General features: G+C 37.1%; 1 protein-coding gene across 1 annotated transcript; it reads right to left on the reverse strand.

The window, feature by feature from the left end:
- Positions 1-9,946: 9,946 nt before the first annotated feature.
- LOC144891581 (zonadhesin-like) lies at positions 9,947-12,550 on the reverse strand. The gene is made up of 7 exons (XM_078775195.1): positions 12,466-12,550; positions 12,155-12,292; positions 11,732-12,027; positions 11,277-11,554; positions 10,928-11,127; positions 10,624-10,771; positions 9,947-10,107 (listed from the first exon to the last, which is right to left on the reverse strand). Exons 1-7 carry the CDS (start codon positions 12,472-12,474, stop codon positions 9,947-9,949), a joined length of 1,230 nt encoding a protein of 409 aa, XP_078631321.1. The 5' UTR covers positions 12,475-12,550.
- Positions 12,551-17,896: the final 5,346 nt, after the last annotated feature.

Consider the following 17,896-nt stretch of genomic DNA (forward strand, 5'->3'; position numbering starts at 1 on the left):
ATATAGATATTGATGGGAATATTTTTCTTGCTAATTAAATATGAGTCAATACAGCAGTGAAGATTTTACTATTTCATTGAACTCAGACGATAGTGATGATAGTATTTCATTGAACTTGGACGATGGTGATGATAGTATTTCATTGAACACAGATGATAGTTATGATACTAATAGTTTGTGCTCAAATGATAGTTATGAGAGTAGCTTTATTGATGACTCTGAGTATGATTCTGAGTATTCATGTGATAGTTATGACTTAGATGATTCTGAGTGAAAAAGTGTTTTAGTTTAAGCACAGCGATATATATAAAACGGAGCTGTAAAGCTCAAAAGTGTTTTATTTTAAGCACAGTGATATATATAAAACACCACGTTTTCTCACGCTATAAATATGGTTTATTGTGATACTTGCGAGAAGGAAGTAAAATATTATAAACAACATATTCTCACCGCAAAACATACATACAACATTTTAAACAAACTTTCCCCTCTTCCACCTGAAACAAAACACTGTTCTACATGTAATAAAAATATCCTCAAGAAAGGCTTCAAAATACATCTTAAAACAAATCTACATTTATCAAATTTTATCACAACTAAAAACTCTGATGGAGCATTCAAAGGACATATTAAAATAAGAGTCTTTAACTTCAAACCTCCTGAACCAGAGTCTATAGTTGATGCTGTAGAAATAGTTAAACCTGCTGTTCAAACGTTGATTGAAAAAACACTAAAGGAAATGAAACCACTTAAATTTTATATGGGAGTAAAATTAGAAATGACAAAGGATGAAGGAGTTATAGATGCACCATACATGAGAACTGAGCCACACTTTATATCTTCATATCAAGATTTTAAAACATCAGGAGTCTATGATGAACTTATTAAACAAGAGCAAGATGTGGATAATTCAATCGTAGGAAGTGGATTCAATATAGGAAAAATTATTTACATAGACATTCATATTCTTAAATCAGATCCTCTAAAAGCTTCTTCTTACATTGATTTACCCAGTGTTATCAAAAATAGAAAAGCAGTTATCAATATCAAAAATAAAGACAATAAATGTTTTCTCTGGTCTATTTTAGCACACTTACATCCTCCACATTTTCATGATGAAAGAGTATCTCATTATAAAAAATATGAGAATACATTAAATACGAAAGATCTAAAGTTTCCGATGACTTTAAATGATATTCCTAAATTTGAAAAGATGAATAATTTATCAGTTAATGTTTATGGTCTAACAGAAACAAACAACATTCAGGTTTTAAAGCTTTCTGACAATTGTAAACAAACTCATATTAATCTTCTATATTTTAATTCAGACGAAAATTCACATTATACATACATCAAAGATATTGCTAAATTAATAAAACCACAAGTCTGTAAGAGAACAAATAAAATATATATTTGTTTGCGTTGTCTTAACTTCTTCAATTCACAAGAAAGATTAGATAAACATTCAAATTATTGTGGCGAACATAAATCAACGGTAATCAATATGCCTAAAGAAGGCTCAAAGATCACATTCAAAGATGAAAATAAAAAGATCAAACATCCATTTGTTATATATGCTGATTTTGAAAGTATTTTAGAAAAAATTGATACTGCTTCTCCAGATCCAAAAGAATCATACACAAATAAATATCAAAAACATACTCCTTGTGGTTTTTGTTATTATATCAAATCATCCATTGGTGATAAATATAACAAGTTAGAGATGTATAGAGGCTCAAATACCCCAGAGGAGTTTGTGAAACGACTAGAAAAAGACTGTGTTCGATTAACCAAGATAATGAGAGAAACCAATAAACCAATGTCCTTAACAAGTAAAGAAAAAAGGGAATTTATAAAAAACAATGTCTGTCATATTTGTGAGGAGAAAATTGGTAAAGGTCTAAAGGTTAGAGACCATTGTCATCTCACTGGTTATAGAGGTCTGGCTCATCAAAGTTGTAATATTAATTATCAACTCCCCTCTTTCATTCCTGTCTTTCTTCATAACAACGCTCATTATGATACACATCTATTTATCAAGGAACTCTCAAAGACTTCTGGAAGTATCTCAGCAATTCCAAACACGGATCAGAAATACATTTCATTCACAAAAACAATTCACACATCTCCTATTACTCATATCAGATTTCTTGATACATTTAAATTCATGGCAAGTCCATTGGTTAACTTGGTTCAAAATCTAAAAGAGTTTCCATGTCTTTCAGAGTATTTTTTAGATAAAGATTTTCTAACACAAAAGGGAATTTACCCCTATGACTATATGGACTCATTTGAGAGATTCAATGAAACACAACTTCCTTCAAAAGAAAATTTCTATAACAAATTAAACAACAGTAATATATCTGATAAAGATTATGTACACGCACAAAATGTTTGGGAAAAATATAACATCAGGAATCTTGGCGAGTATCACGATTTGTATCTCAAAACTGATGTGCTTTTATTGGCCGATGTATTTGAAGCCTTTAGATCTGTTTGTCGCACTGGATATGGATTGGATCCTGCTCACTACTACACAGCACCTGGATTGGCCTGGAGTGCGATGTTGAAAATGACAAAACAAGATTTGGATTTGATAACCGATGTTGATATGCTTTTGATGATTGAAAAGGCAAAAAGAGGTGGAATTTCACAAGTCTGCTCGAGTAGATACGCAAAAGCAAATAACAAATATCTTCCAAATTATGATCCAACGAAAGAGAGTTCTTACTTGATGTACTATGACGCAAACAACCTGTATGGCTGGGCAATGTCTCAGGCTCTTCCTTATGGAAAACTTAGATGGGTAAAGGAAAAAGACTACAAAAACGTTTTACAAGATGTATGTATCTCTACACAAAAAGAATTGGATGAAGAAAAAGTTGGTTATTATTTTGAAATTGATTTAAAATATCCAGAGGAACTCCATAACCTACACAAAGATCTCCCATTTGCTTGTGAGAAAGAAAGTCCAAAGAAAGAATGGTTGAGTGATTATCAACGATCGTTTGATATAGGTGAATCAACAGAAAAATTACTTACTACATTATATAACAAGAAAAATTATGTTCTACACCAAAGAAATTTGCGACAATATTTATCAAAAGGTCTAAGAGTAGAGAAGATCCATAGGGTTCTAAAGTTCAATCAAAGTCATTGGTTAAAGGGGTACATTGATTTTAATACACAAAGAAGAACAGAGTCAAAAACAGATTTTGAGAAAGACTTTTATAAATTGATGAATAATGCGGTCTTTGGTAAGACTATGGAGAATGTGAGGAAAAGACAAAATATCAGATTATCAACATCTTGGGAACAAGCATCAAAATTAATTAATAGACCGAGTTTTACTCGAGCTGAGGTCTTTACTGAGAACTTTTGTGCGATCCATTTGATTAAAGAGAGTATTGAAATGAACAAACCTATTTATATTGGGACAACAATTCTTGATTTATCAAAGTCATTAATGTATGATTACTTTTATAATAACTTGAGGAAGAAATATCAAAATGATGTTAATCTACTTTATATGGATACAGATAGTTTTATTTTGAAAATTAATACCAACGATGTTTATTCAGACATGAAAAGAGACATTAATATCTATGACACGAGTAATTACAGTCCAGAGAGTGAGTTGTTCTCTTCTAAAAATAAAAAGGTGATTGGAAAGTTCAAGGATGAATTAGGAGGAAATGTCATGAGTGAATTTGTGGGATTGAGGTCTAAGGCTTATGCTTATAAATACATTGTGAATAACGTTGAAAAAACTGATAAGAAATTAAAAGGTGTAAAGAAAAATGTCATTAAAGAAACAATAAACTTTAAGGATTATTATAACTGTTTAACAACAAAGAAAGAAGAGTTTAGAAAGATTAATGGAATAAGAAGTTATAAACATCAATTATATTCAGAAGAGGTGAATAAGAAAGCATTGGGGGCTTTTGATGATAAGAGGTTTATTTTAGAAAATGGAATTGATAGTCTCCCTTATGGTTATATAAGTATATAAGTGATAAGATATATATAAGTGATAAGATATATATAAGTGATAAGATATATATAAGTGATAAGATATACATAAGTGATAAGATATATATAAGTGATTTTTTTTTTTTTGTATACTTAATCGAGGCTCGTGAAAGAGCTAACATTTATCACACAAACAAATCAAACAGACAAACAAACAAAGTATATAAAAAGGGGAGCGGTAGACAAGATGGGGAGTGAAGGGGAAGCACATAAACACAACATTTGTGAGGGACATCGGGAATGTGTGGGAAGGAGAGGGCTTGGGGGAGCGGCGTGGAAAGGGGGGGGGGAAAGAAAGTGATAAGTTAAAAAGGGGGGGTTGGGGATTTTAACGGGCTACCGCCGCCTTTTTTACTATTATATAAATGATAGAACCAAGTATCAACCAGACTAAAGAGTGGAGGTGTAATCAACCTTGGTATATAAATGGAAAACATAATGAATGTGAAAAATATCAAATAGGTATAATTGAAAAGGCAACTGGTAAAAAAATTCACAAAACAAATAAGAGAATTAATTTAAATACCGGTGAATTGGGTAAAAAAGATGGAAATATTTTTGAGTGGACGGAAAACTTTGATGGTTGTCAGGAAAATATATACTTTAATTTAAAAATGGTATGTGGCACTGGAGGTGCTCAAACAAGAACATTGAGGGAGGTTTACCATTTTATCTTAGCTCAGTTAAAATATCTTAATAAAGAACCAAACTCAATCATCTTTTTTGTTAATATATTAGATGGTGAAGAGAGTGGCAAGAGAATTAAATTATTTCCCACGCATAAACAAATATTTGTAGGGTCGTTGTTTGAGTGGGTTATATTCACCAGATGATATTAAGAGTAAAAGGTTAAAAGGTCCATGAGGTCAGAAGGATCACAGGTGTTTAAGTGGTCTAATGAATAAGGATAACATGTCAAAAGGTTAGAAGGTTCGTAAAGAACAGGGTGAGAGAAATATAGGTGTTTAGGGGCAATGAGGGAGGGAAAGAATTAATATGGAAGTGAATGGGTCAAAGATTAATCTGCCAGATGATATGTAGAAGAAGGATGATAGGTCTATAAGAGAAAACAAATATTTGTAGTGTTTGAGTGGTCTAATGAACAACATTAAGGATAGGTACTACAGACAAAAGGTTCATAAAGATGAGGGTGGGAGAAATAGAGGTGTTTATGATTTTTGAAAAAGACAAGGGGGTAAATGACATTAGATAGGGATTTCCCATGTTAAACGGAGGTGTCCCAGAAACAACATTATTACACTACTGGTGCCTCCAGTATGAGGTGATAATTCACCAAGAATTAACTGTCATGTATGGAGGTGAAATTTGTTAAGCGTCATCTGGAGTTGACATATTATATTCCGCATGCAGATTTCTTTAAAATGAGCAATGTCTCAATTTTTTATTTGCAGCGCTTTTGGAGATATAGAGGTAGAGGTGCAAAGTTTTTCGGGTGTTCCAAGATTGCGCCCCTTACCACGTGGCCTATAACGTCGTATTTATCATAAAAAAAAATTCAACAGCTGGAGTTGCACCTGTGGTGAAAATTTAATGTTCATCGGATCAACGGTGGCAGAGAAAATCATATTTATTCCGTGCAGATAAACAAACAAACAGACTCAAATGCAATACCCTCTCCTCTGGCGAGGGTAACGAGAACAGCACTCGATAGATAGCATACTTTCGCCAGGGTGAACAGTTTACGTGTTGTGTCCCACTGACAGGTCGCATCTGGATCAGGACGGGAACCTAATCAGGACGTGTCTTGTCACTTACCCAACTATTATGCCAAATTTTGTCAGAAATCGTCCACAACTTTGAGAAATATTGTTCCATATATAATTTTTGGCCCAAATCAATCAATGGTGAAGAATCACCTTCAAAAAATATTATCGTATCCGCGTCCGGATTTGGATCTTCACCAAAATCGAATCGATTCATCCTTTGTCACACACACAACCTGTCCACCAAGTTTAGTCAGAATTCATCCACAACTTTTTGAGATATCTTGTTCACAATCAAACAGACAAACATGCAGGGGTGAAACCATAATCTCCATTCACCTTTGGTGACGGAGGTTATGACAACAAAAGTGATAATAGCATAACATTATTGTTATTACAAAACATGACTAACATGAACATTTCCCCTCTCCCCAAGGAGGTTTTCCTGCTTGGACAAACACGGTGTTATCGTGTACAAATAGCTTATTGTGGCGTTTTGAAGGCCAACCCTTCCCGAAGTAAAAAAAATATTACAAAACAGAAACATGTATGATTCGCGAATGCTGCCACTGATGTAAGACATTCACTACTGCTGCTTAACATGAAAATGAAAGGGAGAAAACCTGAAGTTCTTGAGGGATTGATTATATGTTTATTGTGACCCCAGAGCCAAGCATGCCTGACCCAATATCTTCTGTAATCTGTACACCCCAGATGACATAATTATATGACCCTTCCTGCCACTCCCATATGGAGCAGGTACACAACTTAACCTGAAATAAATCAAAATTATATTGTTATATTTTGCTGTCGTTGCTGATATTTTCTTTCTGTTGTCATGACCCAAGCCACAGGACTGTTGAGAGCACATAATTCATGAAGATACACTCATGGAAACAAAAGCACATATAATGAATTGTTCTCTAACACTTTCATCACCAACAATGCTTATGTGTGGAGATTAATCCAGTCATCACAAAATTATGTTTACAAAAGTGTGACGTAATATTTTAATGTTCGGTATTTAAGATGCCATTCTACTGCAGTAAAGGACATCTCCAATTAAATCAGAGCAATACAACAACAGGTGCATGTACCTCTCATGATGACCGTTGGGATGCTCGTGGTGGACATGGGGATTGCTGTTGAGAGTCTCGGTGTTGGGATCGTTGAGAGTTTTGTAGAAAGGACAGGTGGCGTGGTTGGCACTAAATGTTCAACAAGAAGAAACAATTGTTATTGCAGTGAAACTCCAAAAATGAAAAGAAATTTCACATACGAATTACAATCATCGACACCTCAAAGACCCTTCTTTCAGATTCAGCAAATGCAATTGCTCAGTTTTCGTGAATGCTCTTAAACATTTATTTCATTTTATACGAATGACACTGTTGTTGCTTCAATCACATTTTGCCAATAAATTTCCTTCTCTGAACAATATTTAAAAGTTAAGTTGAGAATTTCTGTTAATAATGTTTAGTCTAGTAGGAAGACTAGGTCCCCCTGCACCCCTCGGAGATATACTTCTAATCAGTGTTTCTAGATTGGAAAAAATGTGTAGAAAATGACTAGCTATGGCCCCAAGCTGAAAAAATGTCCCACATACCATTTTTATGCAAATTACTGCTGCAAATTTTATGCAAAATTATGCAAATTTTATGCAAATTTTTGATGAGGAGTAGAGTTGAGGGGTCTTTGAGGGCTTCATCGAGGTGCTCTCGGTTGCAAGACTGGGTCATTCTGAGAAGCACAGCAGGGTCAGAGATCATGATGTTCTCCTCCTCAGTGAATCTCTCCATCAACAGCCTCTCCATTGCCTCACACACTGTTTTGAGGCAAAAGAGGGACTTTGCGTAGGCCTTTCCACTGAGAACACCTTTGAGAGATCCACTTGTTACTAGTTGTGCCTCAAAGAGAATCTCTGCATATCCAGAACCACGCATCTTGTGTCCAGTGAGCATCCCGATGTAGTTCATGGATGTGTGGAAGGGTCCAATCGTTACTACATGACTAGCAAATTCATTTGGCCAGCGCCAGATGATGGGAAGGGCTTTCATGCAGACACCCAGATCAAATGTATTCAGGACCCATCTCTGACCCACCTCAGCAGTTGCTGCCTCGGAACGCTTCAGTAGCTCACGAACAACTGCGTTGTCTGTGATCGGTTGGTGGATAGGCGTGCAGTAGTCGACTGTTGATTTGCTGGGTGGGGGAGAACCAGTTGCAGAGGTGAAACCCCCTAGCCCAGGCACAGGCTGCAGGCCATTGCCATGCCATGCAGGCACCAGGCACAGACCGATCACAGACAACGCAGTTGTTCGTGAGCTACTGAAGCGTTCCGAGGCAGCAACTGCTGAGGTGGGTCAGAGATGGGTCCTGAATACATTTGATCTGGGTGTCTGCATGAAAGCCCTTCCCATCATCTGGCGCTGGCCAAATGAATTTGCTAGTCATGTAGTAACGATTGGACCCTTCCACACATCCATGAACTACATCGGGATGCTCACTGGACACAAGATGCGTGGTTCTGGATATGCAGAGATTCTCTTTGAGGCACAACTAGTAACAAGTGGATCTCTCAAAGGTGTTCTCAGTGGAAAGGCCTACGCAAAGTCCCTCTTTTGCCTCAAAACAGTGTGTGAGGCAATGGAGAGGCTGTTGATGGAGAGATTCACTGAGGAGGAGAACATCATGATCTCTGACCCTGCTGTGCTTCTCAGAATGACCCAGTCTTGCAACCGAGAGCACCTCGATGAAGCCCTCAAAGACCCCTCAACTCTACTCCTCATCAAAAATTTGCATAAAATTTGCATAATTTTGCATAAAATTTGCAGCAGTAATTTGCATAAAAATGGTATGTGGGACATTTTTTCAGCTTGGGGCCATAGCTAGTCATTTTCTACACATTTTTTCCAATCTAGAAACACTGATTAGAAGTATATCTCCGGGGGGTGCAGGGGGACCTAGTCTTCCTACTAGACTAGTTGTTGACATAATTTAATGTGATGTTGCAGAGAAAGTTCTCAAGATTCCCTGTTATTGTCAGTTCACTCTTGATTACAACGAAAGTGGAAAGCAGGTGCTGTTGGTAGAAGGTGAAATGTAAAATCTAAAAATGCATTTTTATGCCTGTGTCGCTGAAAGCCAGAGGTATTATATTTTCGGGTTGTCCATCCGGCTGTCCGTCTGTAAATCAGCCGCGAAATGAAAAATTAAATCAGTCTGGAATAAATGAAGAAAACCACATGGGAGGAGAAAGCACAGAAACATTTCATGATCTGTAAAGGTTTGAGATGATAATGCCTGCATCAGACCGCAATGTCAGAGTGGGGATTGTTGAGAGTTTTGTGGAAAAGATTCATGTATGGAGGTGAAAAGTGGGCAATGTGGATCAAAGATGGAAAAAAATTAATGAAAGAACAGAGATGAGAAGGATGAGATGGATAAATAGATTGTCTCTGAGAGAAAGAAAACAAAGCTTCCAAATGAGAAAGAATATAAATCAATACTGGTGAAGAACTTGGGAAGAATAGACACAGTTGGTGTGGTCATGTGCAGCAATGGTGGAAAGATGAGGTTGTCCAGAATGGAATAACGCTCGTGGTAAAAGGAAAAAGCGAACAAATCGTTGAAAAAACACATGGAATGTAAATGTCAAGAAATATGAATGAAGAATGTTTGGGTGTGCATCAAATTAACACCATGGATCGAGCCCCATGGAGGAATTCCAGCATTTAAATAACCACCTGAAAAATGAGGGAAACAGTCGTGAGAGAATTCAATTGTTTTTGCACTCATGGAGGACCTTGTGCAGATACGACATGCACAGATGTGAAATCAGAAAATAATGTACTTTCATGTGAATTACAAAGGCAAGAAAGAATGGAGTAAAGAAAATGGCAGCAGAATATAAGGCACACACACACCCACGTGAACAACAAAGAGACCAGCAATGTTGCACCTCTTTACTTTTCATTTTACTCTCACTTTTGTGATGTGATCTCACACCCCGTCTCTTTCCTTGAGTGAAGTAAAGTTAAGTCGTGCAAGGGTATTTTATGTAGTGCTTTACAGTTGATCTGCCTTCCCCTTTTACCTCCATAATTGGGACAAGGAAGACTATTGGACATGGCAAATATATAAGTGCTGGGAAATTTTACCACAACTTCAACAGAAGTACGACACTAACCTCAGGTGCTGAAATATTTTTCCAATGAATGTGAACAAATGTCAGGAATCACCATCGGAGCATTTTTTTTGTGCAAATAAACAAATATATTTTCGTCGTTAAAAGGACGATGTGAACTCGGATTTTGGATCCTATATGGTAATAGCGAAAGCACACAGTCTCCTGAGAATTGTGGTAAAACACCAACAACAGAAATATCTTCCAACATTCAGAACAGACCGAAGCAACACATTGATAAGCAAAAACAGCAATAAGCTGCGTTTGTTCCTTTCAACCATAATGATGATAATGGCCACATAAATGAAAAAACATGTCAAAGAGCAACGTTGGACTTGATTAATGATTTCTCCTTCATCAATAAGACTGAAATATTACATTCAATGAAGAAAGTTTCGATTCATTCATTCAAAGAAAGCAAAATCAACAACAAAGAAAGAAAGCGAAATCAATGCATTTTAAAGTTGTATCAAAAATTATGGATTTGAGTCCATGAAAAATATTTTGCATTTTAAACAATTGTAATCATCATTGAGTTTTACTTTCACAAAAATTATACAAACAAATTACTTTAGTTACAAGAATATGAATTCGTTTCTGTTCAGGAAGAGGATGGTAGAAAGAGTGATAATAAATGTTGCCTCACAAAGCAGGTGCCATGTCCCTTTGATCAAATCTTACCGATTGGATAACAGCCCAAGGTTCCATGTTCATCGGCTTTGCATTCGTTGGTGTTCAAGTCACAGGTGAGAGAAACACAAGTGACATTTCCACCGGTTTGGCAGACGCACTGTTGGCTGCAATCCTCAGTAATGTAGGACTCATTGAGCTGAAGAGAAATCCTCAATGTCATTATTTCCGATACAATTGTGTGACAATCAAAAGCTCTCAAACAAAAGCTAAACAAAGGAAAAACATTCACAATTCATTCCTGTGTAAAGGACTCCTAAGTCGAGGGTTTTTATTCAGATGTCTCTATACTCACGTTGTAATAATTGTTATCCTGAATACAACCGCATTCCACTTCCTTGATGCAATGATCCACATCCCACAAAAGGCCAGGGTCACATACACAGCCCTCAACACAAGTGCTCTGTTTTAACTCTTTCGTTTCAGAATTGGAGCAAGTTGCAACAGTTTCAGGAACGCACGTTGAGTAGGAGCTATTTGATGGGCATTGTAGAGCTGAGAGATAAGAAAAGGCAATCCTGGTCATAAAGATGTCTGTAGTTACAATAATGATAATGCAACAATTACGCACCCATGCTTGCTATATTTGCTGCTGTCATTTATGAAAATAAATTGACAATCATATAAAGTCAATGCCATCTTACGGCAAAGTTCTGGTTTTCTCCATGTTGGCATTTTCACTCCATCAGCCGAACACGTGGTAAAGTAAGATTCCAAAGAATCGCACAGGGCTTCCTTATCCATGTCACGGACAACATATTCAAATACGCAGTCTTCGGATAAATGTTGTGGGCTGAGTTTGCCATGGCAAGCAGCAAAAGGTCCATCCTTGAGGAGCAGCATCCCACAAGAGTCGTTCTTTCTCGCTTTCTCCTTCAACGTTTCATTCAGGTACACGGTTGTGCCATCATCATCAACATCTCTGTGGGTTCAAACGAGAATCAAAATTAGCAATGCATTGTGGACGTGTTCATTTGAGGTGTTCCTGATATTCATCAATTAATTCTGAATCAAAAAGTTCCACACACACCAAATGTCAAACTGGATGTCGAAAGGTATTTATTTTTTGAAAGTAAAAAGAAAATGAAGAGCAACATACCTGTTGTTTTCATCACCAATCTTCCAGCTATTACCAAAATGTGCCGCATTATCCGTCGATGTGCCGTTCCTCATGACGAAGTCGTTACCGTTCTGGGTGTCCATGTTTCCACAGAGACCGCAGACCTTCTCAGAGAAGGTGTTTGGTAGAAGGACGCGCACAAAATGATGACCGTCGTACCCCACCTCAAGGCCAAAGTCTGTACTCAGGTGACGGAAGCGAGCCCAATGGCGCACAAGGAATGATTCTGATCCATTTGAAAATTTGTATGGCATGTTTTTAAGAACACCGTCCAGCTGTGGGAAATTAAATTTAGTTATTTATCGACAAATAAAAAGAACAAACATTGTCATGATGGCCGACGAAAAGGAAAAATGCAATAAATATCCAACCGATGATGTCAATGTAATAGTTAACGCGTACCTTGAACCGCTTGCTTCCGAAAAACTGTATTTCCTTTCCATAGACTTCAATGACCACTTCCCGGGTGTAGGAAACCCTGGTGTTCCCCTTGCGATGCTCATTCTTTACCAACACCCGCCAATTCGTTTCATTGCAAGGCTGTGCAAAGATATTTTTTAAATTCTCAGACTGTGCAGTGATTATCACCAATTATTCATCAACATCACATCACAATGTTAAATCAAATATTACTTTTTTTCACAAAAGTTTTATCACTTCATATTATAAATATCTGCACTCTTCTTCAATTAAACAAGCTTATTTCACCTTACCTGCACCATCACATATGTCGAAGTTCCTTGGAAATTAAATTTCTTTCCATCAAAGGTGATGTAGTGAGGATCTCCCCATCCCGTGCATTCTACGTTCAAAAGGCAATCAATCGTTGGAAATTATTTTTACAAATTCATTTTCAGTCTTTGCATTATCTTGTAACAAACCTATTTCTCAATCTTTGAAGTGCAAATCAAGCTCCATGATGCAAAAACCATCATAGTTTCATTTTGTAATAGATGATCAACGTGGTAAGAACAGCATGAACAAACTGTGATTAACTGTTCAAAAGTTTTAAACTTTCACCTCCTTTGAAAGATCTTTGGTTTAAAATGTAATCACACAAAAATACACAATTATTTTGTCTGTCTGTCTGTCTCTATGTCCGACCACCATTCATTCAGACGTTACTTGTCCAATTTCAACCAAATTTGATAGGAGAAAGAGAAATAAGGGTCATACGACGGAAGTTGCAGCAAATTCATTGGCCAACTCGCCACAGGGGTTTTCTGCCTTGGCCAAAATCCGTGGTAAGGTGAATATAGCTTATCATGGCGTTATTCAAGGCCGCCTCTAAAAGCACAAGTAACAAGAAAGAGCAATCAGAGATTGCAAACCCTCACCAGGAAGTGTTTTTAGTGGTTTTTAAGGCTTTTGTGTTAAAACAAATATGACGGCCGAACCATGTGACCGATGACGTAATCATTAATATTTTTTTCTCCACCAATTTAATGATGATGTCATAGCTGCCTCCGTGATGACATCATAAATTAAGTACAAAACGTAATCCGATCAAGATGGAATTTCTTGAGCGTCATCTTTGGATAAATTGGTGGAGAAAAAAAAGATGATGATGACATCATCGATCACGTGGTTCGGTCGCCATCTTGGAAAGATTTGCACCTCTGTATCTCTGAAAGTGATGCATAGAAAAAATTGAGACATGGCTCATTGTAAAGAACTATCCATGGCGAATAACATATGTTTTTGATGATGTCATTGGCGCCTCCAGGAAAAAAAAAAAAAAAAAAAATTGTTGCCTCCAGTATGAGGTGATAATTCAACAAGAATTAACTGTCATGTATGGAGGTGAAATTTGTTAAGCGTCATCTGGAGTTGACATATTATATTCCGCATGCAGATTTCTTTAAAATGAGCCATGTCTCAATTTTTTATTTGCAGCGCTTTTGGAGATATAGAGGTAGAGGTGCAAAGTTTTTCGGGTGTTCCAAGATTGCGCCCCTTACCACGTGGCCTATAACGTCGTATTTATCATTAAAAAATTCTACAGCTGGAGTTGCACCTGTGGTGAAAATTTAATGTTCATCGGATCAACGGTTGCAGAGAAAATCATATTTATTCCGTGCAGATAAACAAACAAACAGACAAACGGACTCAAATGCAATACCCTCTCCTCTGGCGAGGGTTACGAGAACAGCACTCGATAGATAGCATACTTTCGCCAGGGTGAACAGTTTACGTTTTGTGTCCCACTGACAGGTCGCATCTGGATCAGGACGTGAACCTAATCAGGACGTGTCTCGTCACTTACCCAACAATTATGCCAAATTTTGTCAGAACTCGTCCACAACTTTGAGAAATATTGTTCCATATATAATTTTTGGCCCAAATCAATCAATGGTGAAGAATCACCTTCAAAAAATATTATCGTATCCACGAAGATCCCAAATCAATCAGAGATTGCAAACGCTCACCAGGACATGGTTTTGATTGTTTTCAAGGATTTTGTGTTGAAACAAATATGACAGCCGAACCATGTGACCGATGACGTAGTCATTCATACTTTTGGCATGGAGGCGGTGTACTTTGAATGTATCTGGACTTGTCGATGATTTTGCTACATTTTATGAAGGTTGAAGGTTGTTTTTGGTTCCATTGTCAGTGTAATTTCATTATCATAGCGTATCACTGGGAATTAGAATATGTTCTTCATTCAAATTTTCCCTCACCTGTACTTGGAGGAGGTGTTGTTGTTGGTTCTGTGGGTGTTGGTGTCGATTCTGTGGATGTTGTTGGTGCAGTTCCAGTGCTTGTCTCTTCTGCAGAACACAACATTTTCATCATTGGTTGTGTTGTGATGATCAATCATAATTGTGTGAAGTTGTGTTGCTGCAAGAAATGTTGCTGGTTCCGACAGTGTGCATAATTCACGTCTCGTGGTGGTAAAGGGTATTATTGATGATTTTGTGACATTTGATGAAGGTTGAAGTTTTTTTGGGGTTCCATTGTCATTGAAATTTCATCATCATGACAGATCACTGAGAATTAGAATGTCTTCTTGGTTCAGGTTTTCCCTCACCTGTACTTGGAGGAAGTGTTCTTGTTGGTTCGGTGGGTGTTGGTGTGGGTTCTGTGGGTGTTGGTGTGGGTTCTGTGGATGTTGTTGGTACAGTTCCAGTGCTTGTCTCTTCTGCAGAAAACAACATTTTCATCATTGTTTGTGTTGTGATGATCAATCATAAGTGTGTGAAGTTGTGTTGCTGCAAGGAATGTTGATAGATCTGACAGGGTGCATAATTCATGTTTCGTGGTGGTAAAGGGCATTGTTGATGATTTTGTTGCATTTGATGAAGGTTGAAGTTTGTTTTTTTCGTTCCATTGTCATTGTACTTTCATTATCATGACAGATCACTGAGAATTAGAATGTGTTCTTAGTTCAGGTTTTCCCTCACCTGTACTTAGAGGAAGTGTTGGTGTGGATTCTGTGGGTGTTGGTGTGGGCTCTGTGGATGCTGGTGTGGGTTCTGTGGATGTTGTTGGTGCAGTTCCAGTGCTTGTCTCTTCTGCAGAAAACAACATTTTCATCATTGGTTGTGTTGTGATGATCAATCATAAGTGTGTGAAGTTGTGTTGCTGCAAGGAATGTTGCTCGTTCCGACACGGTGCATAACTCATGCCTTCTGGTAGTGAGGTGTATTATTGTACACCGCACCTTTCCTATGCCATCTCCAGGCGCTGCATAAAGTCATTGCCGGGCACCGAAGAGGGCTCGGCAATGACGCACGCTGAAAGGGAGTACTCAGTTTTCACTCCGGTTGTTTTCTTGTTTGTTTTTTGTTTGTCCGGGCGATATCTCACCCATCCTTTGAGCTAGGAAGTTGAAATTTCGGCACAATAGTGAGCAAGTAGTTTATCAAAAAAATGTATTTTTTGTTTTTTGATTAATCAATTAATTGATGAGTTATTTAATTATAAGCGATTCATTAAGTACTCATACATTTCCTTTCTCTACTGCCCATTATCTCAGGCATATTTTGAGTTCGGAAGCTGAGATCTTGACATGCCAATGACCCAGTGATTTGGCTGTAAAACATATTTTTGATTTATTGATTGATCAATTAATTGATGAGTTATGTAATTATTAGCGATTAATTAAGTACTTTGACATTTCCTTTCTCTTCTGGCCATTATCTCAGGCATCTTTTGAGTGAGGTAGCTGATATTTGGACATGTCAATGACCAAGTGATTTGGCTGTAAAATATGTTTTTGATTTATTGAATAATCAATTAGTTGATTAGTTATTTAATTATTAGCGATTAATTAAGTACTTATATATTTCCTTTCTCTTCTGGGCAATATCTCGGGCACCTTTTGAGCTCGGAAGCTGCTATTTGGACATGACAATGACCAAGTGATTTGGCTGTCAAGGCTATTTTGGATTTATTGATTAATCAATTAATCGATAAATTATTTAATTATTTGATTGATGACATTTTTTTTTTTTTTAAGTTACAGATTCGGATGAAATGATGGTGGATCATGTGTTCTGTCAGGCAATTGATTAATTATTTCTTTTTTTAAAGATTATTATTCATTTAATTTCATTATTCATCATTTATTTATTTTCTTTCTCATCTGGCCAATATCTCAAGCACCTTTTGAGCTGGGAAGCTGATATATGGACATGACAATGACCAAGTGATTTATCTGCAAAGGGTATTTTTGAATAATTGATTCATCAATTAATCGATGAATTATTTATTGATTAATAAATTAATTTTTTTTATTATTATTAATGACTTATTTAATTAAATTTCAAAAAGTTACAACTTCGGATGAAGCATGGGTGATTTAGTTATGCTATTAGCCAATTGATAAAGAAAATATTTTATGACAATCTTTCATTGATTTTAATTATGCATTTAATCAATCAAATATTGTGCACCTCTCCCTCCAAATACAGTCTCTATGAGCTGCACATCGGTATTGCCAGGCGCCAGGAGCGCCCCGGAAATGCAGCGCTGGTGTACATTTAATTATTTGGCATGGGGGCGGTGTACTTTGAATGTATCTGGACTTGTCGATGATTTTGTTACATTTGATGAAGGTTGAAGGTTGTTTTTGGTTCCATTGTCAGTGTAATTTCATTATCATAGCGTATCACTGGGAATTAGAATATGTTCTTCATTCAAATTTTCACTCACCTGTACTTGGAGGAGGTGTTGTTGTTGGTTCTGTGGGCGTTGGTGTCGATTCTGTGGATGTTGTTGGTGCAGTTCCAGTGCTTGTCTCTTCTGCAGAACACAACATTTTCATCATTGGTTGTGTTGTGATGATCAATCATAATTGTGTGAAGTTGTGTTGCTGCAAGGAATGTTGCTGGTTCCGACAGGGTGCATAATTCACGTCTCGTGGTGGCAAAGGGTATTATTGATGATTTTGTAACATTTGATGAAAGTTGAAGTTTTTTTGGGGTTCCATTGTCATTGAAATTTCATCATCATGACAGATCACTGATAATTAGAATGTGTTCTTGGTTCAGCTTTTCCCTCACCTGTACTTGGAGGAAGTGTTCTTGTTGGTTCGGTGGGTGTTGGTGTGGATTCTGTGGGTGTTGGTGTGGGTTCTGTGGGTGTTGGTGTGAGTTCTGTGGATGTTGTTGGTCCAGTTCCAGTGCTTGTCTCTTCTGCAGAAAAAAAATATTTTCATCATTGGTTGTGTTGTGATGATCAATCATAATTGTGTGAAGTTGTGTTGCTGCAAGGAATGTTGCTCGTTCCGACAGGGTGCATAATTCGCGTCTCGTGGTGGCAAAGGGTATTATTGATGATTTTGTGACATTTGATGAAGGTTGAATTTTTTTTCGAGTTCCATTGTCATTGAAATTTCATCATCATGATAGATCACTGAGAATTAGAATGTGTTCTTGGTTCAGGTTTTCCCTCACCTGTACTTGGAGGAAGGGTTCTTGTTGGTTCGGTGGGTGTTGGTGTGGGTTCTGTGGATGTTGTTGGTGCAGTTCCAGTGCTTGTCTCTTCTGCAGAAACAACATTTTCATCATTGGTTGTGTTGTGATTGTCAGTCATAATTGTGTGAAGTTGTGTTGCTGCAAGGAATGTTGCTCGTTCCGACAGGGTGCTTAATTCACGTCTCGTGGTGGTAAAGGGTATTATTGATGATTTTGTGAC

Source organism: Myxine glutinosa, chromosome 4 (genome assembly GCF_964187855.1).
Source record: "Myxine glutinosa chromosome 4, kmMyxGlut1.1, whole genome shotgun sequence".
NCBI lineage: Eukaryota > Metazoa > Chordata > Myxini > Myxiniformes > Myxinidae > Myxine > Myxine glutinosa.